At 39.7% G+C, this 20,060-nt stretch overlaps 1 protein-coding gene across 7 annotated transcripts in view; it reads right to left on the bottom strand.

The window, feature by feature from the left end:
- The window catches only part of EXOC2 (exocyst complex component 2), a 224,900-nt gene that overhangs the window by 154,940 nt on the left and 49,900 nt on the right, over positions 1-20,060 (bottom strand). For 6 of the 7 annotated variants that reach the window (XM_038584007.1, XM_038584006.1, XM_038584008.1 and 3 more), the window contains exons 2-4: positions 16,107-16,261; positions 10,907-11,083; positions 8,731-8,857 (exon numbers count right to left, since the gene is read on the bottom strand). In XM_038584007.1, coding sequence (XP_038439935.1) covers positions 8,731-8,857; positions 10,907-11,083; positions 16,107-16,224 — 422 coding nt within the window. In that variant the 5' untranslated portion in view covers positions 16,225-16,261. Of the gene's footprint in view, positions 1-8,730; positions 8,858-10,906; positions 11,084-16,106; positions 16,262-17,168; positions 17,194-20,060 lie in introns of those variants that run through there. The other variant, XM_038584004.1, reaches the window with a different exon arrangement.

Raw genomic sequence — 20,060 nt, forward strand, 5'->3', positions numbered from 1 at the left:
CACTCAGGACACTTCGGCTGTCTCCGCAGCTTGGCTATTGTGAATAAGGCGGCAATGAACATGGGGGTGCAGCTAGCTCACTATCTTGTTTCCATTTCCTCTGGATATACACCTGGAAGTACAACTGCTGGATCACGTGGTAGTCCTATTTTTAATTTTTTTGAGGAATCTCCACTGTTTTCCACAGTGGCTGCAGCAGTTTGCATTCCTCCCAACAGGACACAGGAAACATCTTCGCCAACATCTGTCATCTCTTGACTATTTTATGACTGTCTTTCTAACACAGTTGTGAGATGATATCTCAGTGTGGTTATGACTTGCATTTTCCTGATGATCATGGACTTCACCTTTCCATATGCCGGGCGGCCATTTATATACCTTTTTGGAAAATGTCTATTCGGGCTCCCCTGCCCATTTTTTAATCGATTGTTTTTTTCTTTTTTGCTGCTGAGTTGTATACGTTCTTTCTGTAGTTTGAATATTAACCCCTTATAAAATATGCAAATTTACACTAGCCCTTTATTAGATATAAGAAATATAAACGTTTCACCAGATTTGCAAAAAAAAAATGTGTGGTAGGAAAAAAAAAGGTCAAACTCCTAGAAACAGAGAGCACAAAAGTGGTTGCAGGGGCTCGGGGTGGAGGAAGTAAAAGGTTGGTAAAAGGATACAAACTCTCAGCCATAAGATGAGTAAGGTCTCAAATGTGAAATAATGACGAGAGTTGGGAACACAGTATTCTATCATTGAAATCGGCTGAAAGAGTAGAACTTAAATGTCTTCCCCCCACCAAAAAAAAAAAAAAAAGGAAAGAGAGAGAAACATAGAAAGAAAGAAGTGAGGTGCTGGAGGTGTTAGATGCCTTAGTTAACTTGATGGTAGGAATCCTTTCACGATGTATACATTTATCAAATCACTTTAAGTATCTTACAAATTTGTCTGTCAACTATGCTTCAAGAAAGCTGAAGATACATAAAGAGAACAACAACACACACAAAAACAAAACAAACAAGAAACCTGGATATACACAGTACATATGAAAAAGGTCAAATCCTAAACAGTTAAAATGCTTAACGTTGTGATACTGAATAATGCAAATATGTAGCTACCTACAACTTCCCATACTTAGAACTCACCTGACGCTTATACTTTGGAAACATCTCACTAACAATGTGTCGAGTTGTTATTTTTACAAATATAAATAGAACTGTCTTATCACAAGATAAAGACCTGATATCTGGCAAGGCTCTAGGACATGAGCCCACAGGTCCCTCCCTATCTCCCTCCTCCCCAAGAGGGAACAGACATGGGCCTGGCCACATTACTAGCAGTGGAGTCTCCTGATGATATGAGAAGCACGTGGGCATGGCCAGGCCTCCGTAGGCTCCGCAGCCTCCTCTCTTCCATCATGGGTGCACCACGCCTCTGGCAGGGCAGGGTGAGAAGAAGAGGGCCTATGATCCTGAAATTGAGCTCTGGCATTAGTGTGGGCAGTGAGGAGTCACTGCAGACCCGGGACAGGCCATGTGCTTCCACCAGGGAGCCCCAGCAGGCTGCGATCTGAGGCTTTCTCTGCCTACCACTATCTTATTTCCCATGCACTACTATTTCTTATACATATAGCTCCTTCAGGCACCTAAATGAGTTAAGCAGAGTTTAAAAAGCAGTGGATCTCTTGGGCAAAATACTCGCTCTGCTTATCTCTTCAAAATCACCCGAGACAGAGTTTACTTTACAGTGATTTCCCACTGAAGACATTAAAACTCCTTTACCAACCTTACTAAATAAATATAAATTGGAAGAAGAATATTGAGACTTATAAGACAGAAATTATATTAAAGATGACAAAATTCAGGGTGCCTGGATGGCTTAGTCGGTTGAGTGGCCAGCTCTTGGTTTCAGCTCAGGTCATGACCGTGTGTGTTGTGGGACTGAGCACCCAAGTAGGTTCCCTGCTCAGCAGGGAGTCTTTATGAAGATTCTCTCCCTCGGCCCCTCCCCTCATTCGAGTGCATGCTCTCTTCTCTCTCTCAAATAAATAATCTTTTTTAAAAATGACAAAACTCTAAGAGAGAAGTCAAACAATTTTGCCTCAAATCACCCAGTTAAGTCCACTCTTGGCTAGTGATTCAACATGCATTCTCCACCCACAGACCAAACAATCCCACACAATAGTGCAATCATACCTTCCCTGAGTCAATAATTATCCTAAGCAAATCATGCTTATCGTACCCACTTTGCATATATCTATTGAATGATCTTGTTTTGACCAGTGGTGTCTGAGGAAAGATCTACTGGAACATTTCTGGGAAGGGTCTCCATACTTGTAAGAAGGAGAATCAAGAAGAAATAGTGTCTTTTTGCCTCTAGACATTACCGGATTTTATTAATTATTGTGTATTATTGCTTCAACATTAGATTCTTATATTATTCCTTATTGTGTGTTATTATTGCTTCAATACCAGAAATTGTTTCAGCCAATCTGCAATCACAAAGAAAATCAGTTTTACGCTAAGTGTAGCAGAACAAAGCAACAAGATTCCTCACACCTTGGTGACATTACAAGGTCACTGACTCAACCAGTAATGGAGTCCACCACCTTAGGACTTTGTACATTATGAGAAAATAGCAATATTTTTTGTTTAAGCTTAAATTAGTTTTCATTTTCTATTACTTACAGCTGAAGGCATCCTGAGTCAGTACTGTATCCCAAAATATATGTTTAACTATACTGATCTTTTACACAAACACCTCAAAATGAATGTGAAACAGAAGATCTGGGGAAAAAACAAAACAAAACAAAACAAAACAAACAAACAAAAAAAAAACAGACGATGACAATGCCTAGAAGCAATGAAGCTCTCCAGGGTACATGTCTGCAAAAGCAGGGATGACTAACGGCATTACCTAAGTGGGAGATGGTAATAATAAGTGGTGGCTTAGAGCACAGGCTCTGGGTTCAATCTGAGAAGTCTGCTAGACCTGTCTGTATAACCTTTGGGAAGTTATTTAATCTAAGTTCCCAGTTATTGGACAATAGGATATCTTCCTCCTAGGAATATTCTGAGGATTAAAATAAATAATGCATGGAGAAGACTTAATAGTTTCTAACATACAGTAAACGCTCAAAAATATTATTTGCTGTTATTTTTATTCTTAATACTCAGTTCTTTATATTTCGCAGACTATTTCCATAAGCATCGTTTCCTTTGATCGTCCTAACAACACAGTGAATTATATATTCCCGTGTTACAGTGAGGAGGCTGCATGTAAATAGTCTAGACATGAACCTGGTACTTCCACTGTCAAATAAAGAACCAGTGACTCTTAGGCATCAAATGGAACCATAGCTACACATCTAGAAAGACATAAATTTAAGGACAGGGAAGGGAAAACTGATTTAGATGCAGAGAATTGCTAATGGTCTCAATGCAGTATTAGGAAAGGAAGCTGCACTGTGTCAATGGAGTTGACCAAGTATGAGAGTTAAAACTCAAATGTTTGTTCACAATAACTAGATTTTAGGCTGTAATCCACCAAGTAAAGTGATGGCTTAACAACTCAGTAAAAGCAAGGTACACTTTAAGTAATTTAAAATAAATCTACACTTTAAATGTAACACCATGGGGTAAGAGAGTGACAGCAGCACATTCTACTATGTGCACTCATGAAATGTTTTCTTTAAGAAATCAAAACACAGTTTCAGTAGCTGACAGCTCCTGCCGCTCCTAAAATATACGCTTTCCATTAGGTGGCGGTGTGAGCTCAGATTTAAATCTCCTGATGAGGGTTAGCTCCTGCCCTGGGAAGACCCAGACATATGGATTGAGGGCTCGGATATCAAAACAACGGGACTGTTTGCAACACATCAGAATTTGTTTTCAATGTGAGAACAATGTGCAGTAATGACCTGTAAACAAGCAAGACAAAATTCATTTTGAGAAAAATCCTAGCCACCCCACTCAGAGGGAGGCCTGGTTGGTAGTGTTACTGCATTAAAGAAAACGTGCTTCCTTGATTTGGCAGATGGAAGGATGATGAAAGGTGGGAGGCTAACGCAGTAAACGTGGGCTTATGTTCTGCTTTTGACTGTATATTATTCGCAATTCCTCTTGCTTTCAATTTTTAACGTCATTGTATTCATTCTGATGTATTAAGTATTATGAGCTTGCTTTCGGTCGTGTGGTTTGTTTCTGGAGGGGAGGGTCTGACGGGTTCTGGACTTAGGCACTGTTATCACAGCCCACAAACTGGTTTTGATAAAATTTCTAAGAAACAAATTTATCCAAAGCCCTTCTCTTCTACATCATACTGAGAATCATTCTGCTACTCGTTCCTCTGGTTTTCAAATGTACTTGAAAAATTGGTCATCTTTCCTTTCTATTGAAAAACCAAACTGAGGAGAAGAAAACCAGATCTGTATTGCCCATAAAACCCATGTAGAAATAGAGCAAGTATTTGCGATGCATCAATTGACTAGAGAGCCATTCCTACGTAATTATTTCACACACAAAAAATTTTCAGGTCATATAAAAACAAGGGCAAAGCTCCATTTTTATGTCTTCTGTCCCATATATGTATGCTGTCTAAAAACATTACTCATCATCCTCAAGTTAGACAAATATTCTTTTAAGAAATATAACCTAGCAGGGCACCTGCTGTCGGTCGGTTAAGTGTCAGCCTCCAGATTCTGGCTCAGTCAGATCTCAGGGTTGTGACACCCGCCTTCATCGGGCTCCATGGGGCAGGGAGCCTGCTTGGGATTCTATTCTCTCTCCCCCTCTTCTCCTGCCCAGCCCACACACATGCACACGCGCACACGCACTCTCTCTGCCTAAGGAAAAAAAAAGAAATATAACCTAATGAAAGCTTTTACTTAACATGAACCCTTTTACCTTCTCTTTCAATCTAAATGGTTTGTCTCCATTACAATTTAAGTGTGCGAAGAACACGTACATCTGTGACAATCAGCATAACAAATCAGAAATAACAGACTTTTATGACTAAATCCTAGTCTCAGTTCAAACTGAAGTTCATCTTTTTCCAAGCAATCAGTAACATTTTTACGAGTATCAAGGCACCACATGTGCACAACATCAGTGAAAACATTAGGAATATGAAGGGCTTAAGCAGTCGAAGGAGGCCAATAAACAGCAGTCGTTAAACCTGCACCGAAAGACAACAGTGTGCCTGCTGGGCACAGCTACACAAAGTCTACTAGACCCTGACTCACTCCAAAGAGCAACCAGAAGAGTACACGCTGCCACTCCTCCTTGCCTTCCCTTACGCAGAGGGCTGGCCACAACACTGCAGGACCTCTCACTGCTCCACACCGTACATGACTGTCCGCTGAAGAGCACTGCACACACGGTCACCACGCAATTTCTAGCAGCTGGCTCATCTTCCAACGTGACCTCACTACTTTAATAATAATTCATCAGGACCACAGTATTTTATAATAAGCAATCACAATTCTTCAAACCTTCCCAATTAATATACTTCAACAAGCAAGTGATATTAAAGCCCTATTATTCCTTCTCTGATGATATTTAAAAAAAAAATTAAAATTAGATCCTCTCCCAACTTTTTAAATGAAAGGAACTGCCAAAGGACATTAATATACAGAAATAAAAACCAGTAAGGGAATGCTCTGAGGGATTCTAACCTGAACGTACACCAGTCTCTCAGGGAGCAAAGCTTTTATTTAAAAACTGAGTCAGGAGGGTGACTCAGGCTCAGTTGGTAGAGCAATGCAACTCTTGATCTCAGTGTTGTGATTTCAAGCCCTACTCTGGGCATGAAGCCTACTTAAAAAAATAAAAATGAAAAAAGAAAATAAATAAAAGAAAATAGAGTCAGGGAAATAAAACCCACATGACTGTTGTAACATCTGCTTTTCCTTTCCTTTTGTCTTCTTCTAAAATAAGATTTCTCTACCTGAGGTCAGAGAATTCAATAAAATAAATGCAGCTTTCCTGACAGTACTCTTAAAAAATAAAAAGGAACCTGGAAAGGCATTCTTCTGGCCAAAAAACATTCTCTTGTTTTCCATAACTCTTCCTACTTTTACCTTTCATTTTCTTGCTTTCTAGTATCTCTAGCCCGTCTTTCTTTTACTGGGAAAATTTCAAAAGAGTTTAAGTGTGCAAAAGGACCCCTGGACGTCCTCTCACTGTCTGGAGGGCCTCCCCAGTGTTTTCGGATTCAACAGGGATCTGTGCCTTTCTCTGTCCCTATTTTGCAAGTCAGCTGTAGAAAGGGAAGTTCACCTGTGGAGGGCGGAGGGTGACAGAGATCCCTGGCCACAGAGATACCGTCAGGTGAAGATGCAGCTAACTGCCTGCCATGCAGTAGATGTGGCCAGTCTACCTTTTAGGGTTCCTCGCTGCCTATTATGTCTACCCTCTGGAATTTCCTTTGAAATGGTTTTAACATTTTACTGGTTTTCCCCTTAATGAATGTTCTTAATATACGTTCATTTTATATTTGAATGAGAGTTATGATTTTACCTTTTCAGGAGACTATACTTACCCCATGGCTGAGCAAATCATTATTTGAAACTTAAGTAACAGCTTGAAAGAAAGGCTACTGTTAATTTTAGAGCCAGGTAAGCACTTGTTAAGTTAAGGTACATAATATTGCTTTAAGATTTTAATACGATTCGTTACCCTGAAATCTTAATAGTCATTAAAAAGAGACAGTCTTCCTAAATGACAGAGTAGAGCCCTGAACAGTATACTGTGCAAGAAGAGCAAAGACCCACTGTAATAACGACTAGCACTTACGAAGCACCTGCCAGGAGCAGCACTCTTCTAGAGCTCGCGCCCCCTCCTCACAACCACCGGGTACTATGTGTTGTATCTGGGGAAACTGCGGCAAAGGCTAGGGAAGCAACTCGCCCGAAGTCCTCCTGCCAGTAACCTGGAGAGCTGTGATTCAAAACGAGTTTTTCTAGACTAAATTAGACTACCTCCCAGGGAAGAGAAAAAGAAAACTTGTAAAGGGCCAAGCACTCTTAGTGGCATTATTCCTGGTTGCTGTTACCAATGTTCCCTAAGAATAATCTGGACGCATATTAAGTAAAAAGTGCTTTTAGAGAGAGTTCAAGCCTAAGCCTTGGGTGGGTAGCAGCAAAAACAGAAATAATAAAGACAATTAAAAGGTGGAAGGTCCTGAGAAGGTAAAGAAGTCAAATTGGGGTGGGTTATATGCCAAACTGAAAACGAAGAAGGTCCGTTTCATGATGGTAAACACCCCATTTAATCCTAACTTTGATAGTTTTTTCTAAAGTTCATACAAGGGGGATCCCTAGTGGCTCAGCAGTTTAGCACCGCCTGCAGCCCAGGGTGTGATCCTGGAGACCCGGGATCGAGTCCCACGTCGGGCTCCCTGCAAGGAGCCTGCTTCTCCCTCTGCCTGTGTCTCTGCCTCTCTCTCTCTCTGTCTCTATGTATCTCATGAATGAATAAATAAAATCTTTAAAAAAAATAAAGCTCATACAAAATTCACACAATATTCCTATAGTCCCCGTCCCCATTTATAAAATTGTATTTTCCTTATGAAAGATCAATCTAAGGGGACCTCCTGGTCTACTCTTCTTTTGTGGCAGGCCCTAGAAAGAAGCTGGCTTTCAAGCGTATCGAAGGAGGCTGTTAAAAGGCTTCATATCAACTGCAAAGTCTATTCATGCTTGAAACTGTGCTCAAGTAAAGAGCTAGCAATTACCATCCCATTCTGGACGTTCTGGATCCTCAAACTTGATCCTTAAAACGGCTCCAGCATGACCCATACTGCCACAGAGTTCAAAGAGGTGACTAGACAGTCCAAGCTGCTAAAAGTTGCTAAGCCCTGGGATTTTTCAACACCTGGTGAATTCCCAAGACAAACACTTGCTCCCTCCCGTTAGCCGGAGGTAAAACCTCACTAGGTGAAAAAGCAGCTTGCTATCTGAATCACTAGCGGTCCTCAGGTGTAGGCTTGAAGGTTAAACATCGAAAGGTTAATAGAGAGTTTTCCCCATTCCTAGAAAAACTGAGAGCTACGGTTCAAGTGTTAATAGAACGAATTTGTCACTTTCAGTAAGTGTTTATAGAGCAACACTCAGCACATAACTCCACGAGCACAGTCACCAAGGCTGGAGAATAAATTAGACACAATTAATGTGTGAGATGAATTGATTAAATAAGATGTAAGAACACATAAAGTTACTAAAACACTGTCCTACCAACTAAGAATACATTTGGTTACATTTTGAAAAAAATTCTCATTTACCTGCCACAATTCTGAGAGAGTGAGTCTGGATTAAGCACAAATCATAGGCAAGGATTGTAAACAAAAGACTACAGTGGGCCTAACTATTCTAAAATATTTCCCCAAAACATCAAGCACGTGGAAAATTGTTTTTATTTCAAGTACCATCTAAATATTTAAACTCACCAGCCCCAGATTACACGTGAATTCTCATATCATTAAAAATATTACTTTTTTTTAAAACTTCAAGACACTTCTTCACTACACGTAAACTCAAAAAAACTAAAGGGATAAGTAGTTTTCACCAAAAATTTTAACTAATTGGAACGTTCACAGGCAGCAAAGCCGACCAGGCGTCAGAAATAACACTGGTCTTCCAACAACTGTGCTTCCCTGGATGTGTCCGGAGTTTGTCTCTTTACGTGTAAGTACATAGAGCCCTGGAGCAATACAGAACACCGAGGGCAGGACGGTACTCACTTTTCAATCTCAATACCAAGCGGATTGGCAGGACGCAGAGACAACGGGGGAATTCCTTTATTCCTGTCCGTACGCATATCGTAGTAATTCATTTCATCAACCCACACCGCAGACTGATCCAAAAGACCTACCAAAAGGAGAAGCATATCCTTAATAAGACAGAAACTAAGCCTTTCCCTACTGTTTCACTTTTTAAAGACCGAATCCAAAGTGCACACTAAGGTAGCTTTTGAGAAATTCAACAGCACAAAAGCTGTTTTTTCTTTCTTTCTTTTTTGTTTTGTTTTGTCTTGTTTTGTTTTTTTTAATGGCTGGCGGCTTGATTAAAAACACTAAGAACCTATTAGAAGGCAAATATAACACCTGTCGGTTCACGGTCTCACTGTACAATATTCAATACAGAAGGCAGACTAAGGCTCTGAGGAAAATCTGTGTTTTTCCAATATATTTTACAAACAATAAACAGTAAAATTAATTTGGTTAATTCGACAAATATCCACCGGTTCCTCTTATAAAGGAATCAGTCAAATACTTTCCAGGAAATGCATGGCTTGTGTAATGGAAAGGACTAGGATCTCGGGAAACACGGGCAGACCCTGTGAACAGACTACGATCCCTGAAAACGGTCCCTCTTCTATGCGACTGGAGTTCTTCGTCACTTACTTGGCGTAGGCCGCGCAGCCTCAGTGCCTCTAACAGAAAATGGGCCAAGGGCCAGTGGGCACAGGGGCAGCTGGAGCTGTGAAACAGGGACTTGCTCCCGGGCAACTCCCAGCGGGATGGCCCTTCGTGAGCCCCAAACGTCAGCACCTCCAGTCCTGCCAGAAGGCAACGGGGGCTCTGTTAGAGGCTACCCTCAAGTCTACGCACTCTGAAGGGAGGTTCTGTGAGCCCTGCCTGAGTCTCTACCGTGTGCTAGGACTTGGGCAGGATGTGTTAGAACAAGATTAAAACCTTCAAATAAGTTGCCTTTATCAGCTATATAAATACGATATAAGACATGGCTGGATTCTGGCAAAAATGTTTTAAGTTCCTCCAGAAAACTGGTAACAAGTTTCTGCTACAATTTTCAGGTTTTGAAGATGTTCAATAAAAATGAGTAAATAAAAACAGGGATATCATGTACGTGCATATATATGCAGACACACGTATGTATGTGTGTGCCTATGTGTATTCACATAGTCATGAAATTCCATTTTGTATTGTCCCATAAATTCATTTATTAAAAAAAAAAAAAGTCTAGGAATTTAAGGAAGACAATGCTCTGGAAAGGCTCTATGCTCTAGGTAAGAAAACAAAAAGAATCTGCAAAATCATTTCCTTTTCAGTATAAGAGAGAAGTACGGCCTGGGCTTCACTCTGCCTGTGGTATTCCTACGGATACAAACATCCATTGAGTACCAACCACGTACAAGACGTCACAGGGCCGCCAAGACCAATGGGAGTGCAGTCTTGTGTAAGGGTCTAACCTAAGCACCCTACATTCACGCTCTAACTCATTTAATCCCACGAGGTAGGTAATACTGTTGTTTCACTTTTACCCGCAAAAAAAAAAAAAAAAAAAAAAAAAGTGCAGTTGCACAGCCCGTGGCGCTGAAGCCCAGACGAGCCTGGCTCCTCTGACCAAGCTCTCCCCGCCCCTAATATGAGGAAGCAGGTGCTAAGGGTCTAGAAAGGACACTGAAAGCGCGACAGGATACCGAGAGTCCTGCTTCCCATGTGGGGAGCTAAACGCACACTGTGCTCAGGCAACACTTGTCCTGGCCTCGAACGATGGAGCAAATGGAGGAAACAGGAGCATCATTAGATATTAGATGCCCCTGCTGCTGACTCCTGCCAAATGAGGAGGAATTTTACCTCAAATCTCAACTGCATACTGTGTTCAAGATCAAGGAGCCCAAACTGGCAAAGCAAATGCCTAAGAAACAGATTTTATCAAGAATTTAGGATGGGGTTCTCTCGTGATCATCATCCTCGGGCTTCCATGTTACCTCAGCAAGCTGCCTTTCCAAAAGTAATGCAGATGCTAACCAATATCCCATTCCTGCCAAAATAAACATAAGCTAAGTGAAGGAGATGTGAGACGAGGTAAGTTTTTACACAAATCTACCAGTTTCAGTCTTTAAGAGACAAAACCCACTTTCACTTTCCTCTTTAAAAAATAAAAAGATGATACCTATTTTTTCCGGTTTCAGCAGCTTGAAAGACACTGTTGAGGTTCCTCTGCCCCCGGACTTGGTCGTGACAATAATGTCCCCTTTGTCATTTTTAGCTTGTCCCACTCGACATACTATCTTGCTCGCAGACATCCATTCTGCCGTCAGGAGACAATTATGCCCGCAGATCGTCAGACCTGAAAACAAAAGCACGCACGTAATAAAGTCCAAGAGAACAAAGTCAAGATCTTAGATGTGTCTGTTACATGAAAAGACAATCCTTCAGGCCTTTTCCACGAGTGAGAAATAAATCTAGAAATAACATTTCCTCTTCAGTTCTGACCTCTACTACTGAACATGCCCAGTGTTACTTGCAAATACACTGTGTCTCTATTGATTTTTGTCTAATCTTTTTCCTCTAATTTTTAAGACTTCTTTAGATTACATTTAAGTTTCTTCAAACATCGATGGAATTAAAACATGATGACCATGGGACCCCTGGGTGGCTCAGTGGTTCAGCGCCCGCCTTCGGCCCAGGGCATGATCCTGGGGTCCCGGGATCGAGTCCCACGTCGGGCTCCCTGCATGGAGCCTGCTTCTCCCTCTGCTTCTCTCTCTCTCTATGTCTATCATCAATAAATAAAATCTTCAAAAAAAAAAAAAAACATGATGACCATGATAATCACGTGTAGGCCTTCCAGATTCCTCAGCCTGTGAGAATCTTACATTGCTTTCATGGGTTTTAGAAGGGAAATTATTGCTATCATTAGGAATCGACATTAAGGATATAAAATCCTGAAGTGTACTGCTAAACGTATATGTCGTTCCCTCAAAATACACTTCTCTATCTTCCTGAAAACAATCTGCACTTACTTTTCCTGGCACTTACTTTTCAGCTCTCCACGGTACACACAGGGGTACCTCGAGCACAGCCTGCAGGCCGGGAAGCCGGTGGCTCCTCTCCTCCACCTGGACCCCCCGAAGTCCCCGCAGCCCCGGGGTCTCCCCAGCGCCGCCGCCCCCAGGAGCAGCCAGCACCCCCAGACATACACTCAGGCCTGGAGGCCCCGGGCCTGATACTGCGGAAATGTCACAGCCCAGGCAGCGCCCACCAGGGAGGCAGGGCCTGCTGCAGCGCCGAGACCTGGCCCCGAACCGGCACCGCCACGAGTACAGGCCGCCCGCTCCCCTGGACCCTCTCCTGGTAGCTTCCACCTCCACAAAACAGAACGTAATAAATATTTTTGGAAAAAATGACCTAAAATGTATGCGGCAAATCCCAGACACGTCATACTTTCTTTTCTCATTAGTTAACTTTCTATACTGCTCAGCAGTCCAGTGTGGCAATTACATTTTTTTTCCCAGATACGAGGAACACCTCGACTAATGTCAAATTCCGTTGAAAAAAATGTAGGAAGGGATTCAAGTCATCTTTTGTTACAACTTAAAACACTATTTAGTAAGAATGTTATGTTAACCACAGAGTAATAAATACAGCTACATTTTAAACATGCATTTATTGAAATAATGAATTTCAGACACTTCCTAAAACAGCCATTATTTATACATGGATGGAATTCTGTCTTTTTAGCAACAGCATTTAAAGGATTCTTCAGGACTAAGGTTTCTGTTGGTTTTTTAAAATGTATAATGATATTTACACATTTTAAAATGCATTTGTAATTCAAATTATTTTTTCAGAATGGGAGTGTCTTTGCTATCTTTCCTGAAAATCCATTTTGCTTTGAAAAAAGGTCAACTAATTAAGAGATTGATAGCACTCCTTTCCATCTTCAAGATAAGCACTGTGTTAACACTGCAATGAATATTTGCTCAAGTAAGGTTTATGCATATATAAACCAGTCTATGTATTTCTTAAATGATGGAAAAGGTTTTGATTAATATACTAAACAGTGCTGGTGTTATAGATGGCAGGTGTTTTGATGTCACTAGGTTAATACATTAGCTTAATACTTTAAAATTTTATGATATCAAAAAGATTCTTGTGATTTTAGATATTAACTCATTTCAGAAAACAAAACCAAAAAAAAAAAAAAAAAAAAAAAAAACAACCCAACAGTGAATATCAGGACTTAACACCATTCCTAATAGAGGTTCTCTGCTAGATAACAACCTTATGATTAAAACTGAGGAATGGGAGATTTCCAATATATAGACAAGAAGCCTTAAAAGCATGTTCAGATGAGCAAAAACAAAGGATACCCATGACACTACAAGCTGGAAAAAAAAAAACAAAAAAAAAAAAAAACTACCCAGCACAATAGTTTATTCATGCTATCAGGGTTTCTCTGATTTAATATCTGCTTTGCATTTTAACTAAAAAAATTAATAATCACCATTTATTTGAAACAAAGATTCAAACGGATCATTTTAAATACCATAAAAATTAAATAAGATCATAAGACCGATATCTTAATTTCTAAAGCACAGTTTTTCTAAGTTACTGCAAACTAAGAAATCTGCTTCATAAAATATAATAACATCTTTAACTTATAGAATTTCAAATAAACTGTTTTTATAATGTTTCACTTGGCTAGATAGATATCATTTGAGCTAAAAACACTCAAATTATTTAGCAGATTGAGTTTGCTTTTTTAAAAAATGGTTTCTTGGCAATACATAGGCAGGTTGAAAGCTGAACTAGCAAGGTTTATAGAAGTATACACACTTAGTCAAATAAGAATAGCATTGCCTGAGGCTAAAGCAAGATTAAAATTTACATAGACTAATAACTGTCATGTTGGGAGCTCCAGTTAAAATGTAGGACATAGGACATAGCTTCCATCTGTATGGTTTACTTCCATGCATTCTAGGGACTTTTCTACTTTGGATAAAGAAAAACTTAGAATGAGCTATGTCAAAAACCAAGACATAGGATTAGATAAAACTATCTTCATAAGAGTAACTAAAGTTTTATTTACTGAAGAATCAAAAACTATGGCTAGAGAAAACAATATAAAATAAGACATTTAAATAACGCCGTGAAAAGAATTAGCTGGGAAGTGCAAAACTCATTTATTTAGCATAGTGCCGAGTTCCACTTCATTTTCTGTTTTCCAAGGCTTTCCAAATGACCAAAAAACAATCTGTCAACCTGCACCAATAATGCAAGAAAAATAAGCTCCAACCCGTAATCTCCAATACTTCACCAACGGGTCCCTCAAATTAAGAAGAGTCAAGAGAATGTCTGAATCCAAATAAGTTTATACAGTAATTGGGATATATGTTCAGGAGCATATACTGAAGTCTCTTCCTCATTCTGAATGCATCTCTATTCTGAATGTATCTCAGAGTTCACAGGAAAATAATCCTAACTGACCAATAATATTTATAATTTGCTCTCTATCCTGGCTGTACCTGATACTCATTTGTATTTTGGAAAAAGAGTGATTAGGCTCCATCTTTAGAGACTGAGACACAGCAGTCCAGAGCATTTTTTTTTAAGTTCTAAGGGAGATTAAGACAAGCCAAGGTATATATCCCAATGTTTATAGCAATATTATCTACAATAGCTAAATTATGGAAATAGCCCAAATGTCCAACGACTGATGAATGGATAAAGATGTGTATATATGTATATGTTATATATGCATATGTGTGTACATACAAATATACGTCCATACCCACATAATGGAATATTACTCAGCCATAAAAAGAATGAAACCTTGCCATTTACAATGACATGGATGGAGCTAGAAGGTATTATGCTAAATGAAATGAGTCAGTCAAAGACAAATATCATATGATTCCACTCATACGTGGAATTTAAGAAAAAAAAACAAACAAGAATAGGGTGATAAAAGAGTGGCAAATGAATAAACAGAATTAACTATAGAGAAAAAACTAAAGGTTACCAGAGGGGACGTTGGTGGGTGGATGGGTTAAATAGGTGATGGTGGGGGCAGCCCAGGTGGCTCAGCAGTTAAGCGCCGCCTTCAGCCCAGGGCCTGATCCTGCAGACCCGGGATCGAGTCCCACGTCGGGCTCCCTCCCTGCATGGAGCCCGCTTCTCCCTCTGCCTGAGTCTCTGCCTCTGTCTCTCTTTGTGTCTCTCATGAATAAATAAATAAAATCTTTAAAAAAAAATAGGTGATAGGGATTAAGGAGTGCACTCGGGATGAGCACGAGGTGTTGTATAGAAGTGCTGAATCACTAAAATGTTCTCCTGAAACGAACATTATTCTGTATGTTAACTAGGTGGAATTAAAAAAAAAAAAAAAAAAAAAAAAAACTTAAAAAAAAAAAAAGACAAGCCAAGGATGGGAACCACTGACAAACATGAATGCTTAAATAATCAGCAGTAAAAACTCTCCATGTTATAGGGTAGGGGTGGGAGGGGACAGACACTATACAAATGAACATGTAACAATATATATGGTGGAAAAGAAATTGAAGAAAAACCTTTTCCTAAAATAAATAAATAATTAAAAAATAAAAATATACAGTGCCAACTGGATACACAGTATCATGTTCTGAACTTACAAAGATTTCAAATAAATAAACAGATCCTAAAAACTGTAATTTAGCTTACCATAAATATATAAATATTAGGGGAGCCTAAATAAAAACATAGATTAGCATGGGTGGGAATTAGTTTGAAGAGCTTTTTTTTTTTTTGGTTGAAAATCTCAAGTTACTATTTGTATTTCAGATTCATGATGGTGCTCTCACCCATGATGGAGCATAATATGGCAGAGAAAAGGAATAAGGTTCACAGGCCTTGGTAAAAATACGCACCTGATCAGAGTGGACAGTTTCTTCCAGGGGGAGTGAGGATAAGAGCCAAGTGGAACTGAGAGCTCCAGGAGACAGAGTTTAGATTTGATGTGAAGAGCAAGAAGGAACAGAAGAGGTATAATCCACAGAGCACCACAGAATACAGACGGTTGTAGACGAGGGGGAAAGCTGAAGTGAGCAAATAGAGCTAGGACGCTCTTGGGCAAGCAAAGCAGGAGAGAGCAAAGCTGAGGAAACGTAGGCAAATCTCAGCTGTGGGAAACTTTCTGAACAACTTGGTGAAAAGCAAGTTAGACGAGATTTGATAAAATAATGATTTTAAACAGAAAAGCCAGAACAAGTAACTCTTTCATCTTCATTCAGATCATTCTGTACAGACCATAATGTTGTCTTTCTATCACCTTGTCTCAACTGCCCACAATAAAAAGGCATTTACCTTAGAAACATAGTTCTTGCTCTTACCTATGAGGTCAGTTGGGCCAGTCCCCAGGTTTTCTCCTCTAATTGTGACCTTTGTCCATGGTATTCCTTCATTTGGAGAGATGCCTGTCACTAGAGGGGGTTGTCGTGATCGGGACATTGTAGGAGCAAACTGGAGATCTAGTTACAGAAGCAATCTGTTGAAAAAGAAAGAAAACGATTAGTGACAACTGAAATAAGCGTTAGCTAAAAACACAAGAATGCTAGACATTCAGTACCAAAACATAAAAAGTATGCTTAAACATATAGTTCGAAATTTTTTCGCTGGCATTGAGCTTATCTGCCAACATCTACTGAACACTGAATTTATCAAGGACACTGCAACTAGTACTGTGGGGGGAAATGTCAGAAAAATAACAGATAACTAAGCCTTTGGTTCTGGAACTTTCAATATAATGACAGAACCTAATGTCACCATTTAGCTCCAAGCCTACACCTGCTTAATCCCAAAATTACAATAGAAACTAGTCTACTCTCAAAGCTGTTAAAGGAAGATGTCCTGATTAATCATGTCATAAAAATTAAAATACATTTATATTCCATAGGTATACTGAACTTTATTTTTCTATTCTCTTTTTTAATGTGGTCAAATCAATATATTGACATTTTTATAAAACCTACAATGTAGTCATATAGGCAAAAGTATGAGTTTGCCAACTATTCTGAGTATAGCACAGTTCATAAAGGTGTAGTTTCTAAGGTCAAATACATCTGTATTCAAGGCCCGGTGCTCCAATTTACTAATTCTGTTTTAAACCTTCTGTTTTCATATAGGGAAAATGGCCCTAATAATAATAGAACCTTTCCAAGGTTACACTTAACGGTTTCATAGGATAATCCTAGCAAAGCACAGTACCTAGCAAGTAGTAGGCAACAAATAAATAATAAAACTTCACTAACAAACCCCCGCAGAGCTCCTCAATTGCTCAAAGTTTCAGATGCCCTAGAAGATGACGGCAAGGTTCAGAGCAAAACAGCAAGAACTTGCTGGTTATCTCAATCTTTACATACTGAGAAATTAGACACCCTGGCCTCTGCCTTCACCTTACAGTCAGCAGGAGATCAGTAGTTCAGTCTCTGAAGAAGCCAGACAGGAGAATGTCAGGAATCAGGATAACAGACAGAGTAAGGGTGATGAAGTGTCAACCTGCAGAGCAAAGTATGGGACTACTTGGGCCTCTTCCTCCTCTGCTCTTCTACCTCTGTCAGCAAGGTCTGTGCCCACCCTGCCCAACCTCACCTTGTCTGAATAAGGAGATTATTATTCTCCGGAGAAATTGAAGGGAAAAAAGGTCCTCCCCCCTCAAAAAAAAAAAGGGGGGAACCCCTGGGTGGCTCAGCGGTTTAGCACCTGCCCTTGGCCCAGGGCGCAATCCTGGAGTCCCGGAATCGAGTCCCACATCAGGCTCCCTGCATGGAGCCTGCTTCTCCCTCCTCCTGTGTCTCTGCCTCTCCCTCTCTCTCTCTGGGTGTCTATCATAAATCAATCAATCAATCAATCAATCTTAAAAAAAAAAAAAAAAAGACCTCCTTGCAATCATATCACCCAATGGAAAAGCCACTTACAAAGAAACTCTGCCCATACACAAACTAAACAAACCAGCTATTCCCAGACTCTAAAATATAGAAGGACAGCCAAAGACTATGTAAGATGGTCGAGGAAAATATATGAAAGATGGAAGTGAGATAAACAAAAAAATCCAGAGGAAACAGAAATAAAGCAGGTGTAATAGGCTAAATTGCATCCCCTAAAAAATGTTGCAGTTCTAACCCTAGGACCTCAGAATAGGGCAGTATTTAAGAGATCAGGCCTTTAAAGAAGTCATTAAAGTAAAATGAGTTCTTATAAGTGGGACCTAATTGAATATGACTGGTGTCTTTATAAGAAAAGGAAATTAGGATACAGACACACACAAGGAAGACTGTGAGGACACAGGGAGAGGTCAGCTATCTACAAGCTAAAAAGACCTCAGAAGGACCACTCTCAAGATAATGGCAGATTAGACAAAGAATCTGGAAATGTGGATGCCAGAAGAGAGACTTAAAGGAGTTTGGGGTATATATAATAAAGACTGTTATTACTGACCTTTACCCCGCTTCTGGGAAACTCAAAATCCAAGAAGTGTCTTTGTTATTCATGAGACTTCAATATCATATGTATGTAATATTTATGACCCCCCAATATCGTATTACATAATACTCCTGACAATTCAATGTCATATGTAGGTAATATCCATGACCACTCCACATCCGGAAGAGCAACATGAGATTAGAGGGTTGGGGTTCTGAGGCACATGACATCAGTTTGGCCTCTTCTGGATAGGCCAGGAGACTGAGTTCAATCTCACGGCCAATGAGGCCATGCCTGTCCTGTGTAACTTAGCACAACTAAAATAGCAAACTGACAACAACAAAAAACAAAGCACCAGAAAGACATTACCATTCACTCAATAAACCAAATGAGACAACTCAAAGTTATCTTGAACACCTCTCCTTCCCTATCCCAACTCTGGAATCAAACAATCAAAATCTTTGTCAGAATCCAAAGTCATCTGTTCCTCTCAGTTCTATTGTTGCTTGCCTAGTTAAGACCTTCATCTTCTCTCTGTGGATACTGAAACAGACTTTGCTTTTTTTTTTTAAGATTTTATTTACTTATTCATGAGAGACACAGAGAGAGAGAGAGGCAGAGACACAGGCAGAGGGAGAAGCAGGCTCCATGCAGGGGCCCGACGTGGGACTCAATCCCGGGTCTCCAGGATCAGGCCCTGGGCTGAGGCAGGCGCTAAACCGCTGAGCCACTGGGCTGCCCCTGAAACAGACTTCTAACTGGTACTCTGGCCCTATATTCTCTCCACTGTAATCCACTCTCACCAAACACCAGTTAATTAAAATACACATCATATCAACAATTCCCCAGCTTTCGAAAAAAAAATCCCATGCCACCCCCAATCTTAGAAGTCTCCAGTGCCCACAAAATCCTTACCGTTTTATTAAAACCTGTCACAACTAGATTGATTATTCTGTACTTCCTACTTCGCCTTCAATCATTCCCTGCATCCATTTGATACTAACGATATAAGCCCATTCACCTTTTATGAATCATCAGGTACTTTTATGCCTTCATGATTTCATTTATCTTGTGTTGACTAAATAGAAAGTCTTCCAAAGTTTGTTAAATCCTTACCAACACTTCAAGGTCAATGTTAAATGTGACCTTCTCTAAAACAGTCTCTTGATCCCTCTTCTATGGTGCTTCTGATACATAGTTCTAATCTTCACTGTGATAAATCTTAGATACCATGTTTAGGTCTCCTCTTTGAAAACATAAGATGTTTAATCAACTCTATACCCCCAATGCCTGTCAGTACACTAACTGACACAAAATAAAAATGCCATATGACTGCTGAAAGAAGTCACATAAATGTTTTCGGAATGTTTCATGGTATCAGGGTTTCACTGGAATTAGAATAAAACACAGAAGAAATACAAGGAGTACAGAATACAGACAGGGAGCTATTAGGTATATACATGCAAAAAAACTTTTTGAAATTCAAAAGACATTTGTATATAACAGCATTAAAAAGGACAAAATACTCAGGAATAAATTTTACAAAAGAAGTGCAAACCTCGTACTTTGAAAACCACAAGACAACACTGTTGAAAAAAATTAAAAACCTAAGTAAATGGATAGGAAGACAAAATATTGTTAAGATGACAATACTCCTCAAGTTGATCTACAAATAAACTGCAAACCCCAGCAAATTCTTGACTTTTTTTGCAGAAACTGACAAACTGATCATACAATACTATAGAAATGGAAAGGACCCAGAAGAGCCAGAGGAATCATTAAATAGGGAACAAGGTTGGAGGATTCACATTTCTTGATTTCAAAACTTACTACAAAGCTATAAAAATCAAGAACAGTGTGATACT

The sequence above is a fragment of the Canis lupus genome, chromosome 35 (genome assembly GCF_011100685.1).
Source record: "Canis lupus familiaris isolate Mischka breed German Shepherd chromosome 35, alternate assembly UU_Cfam_GSD_1.0, whole genome shotgun sequence".
Taxonomy (NCBI): Eukaryota; Metazoa; Chordata; class Mammalia; order Carnivora; family Canidae; genus Canis; species Canis lupus.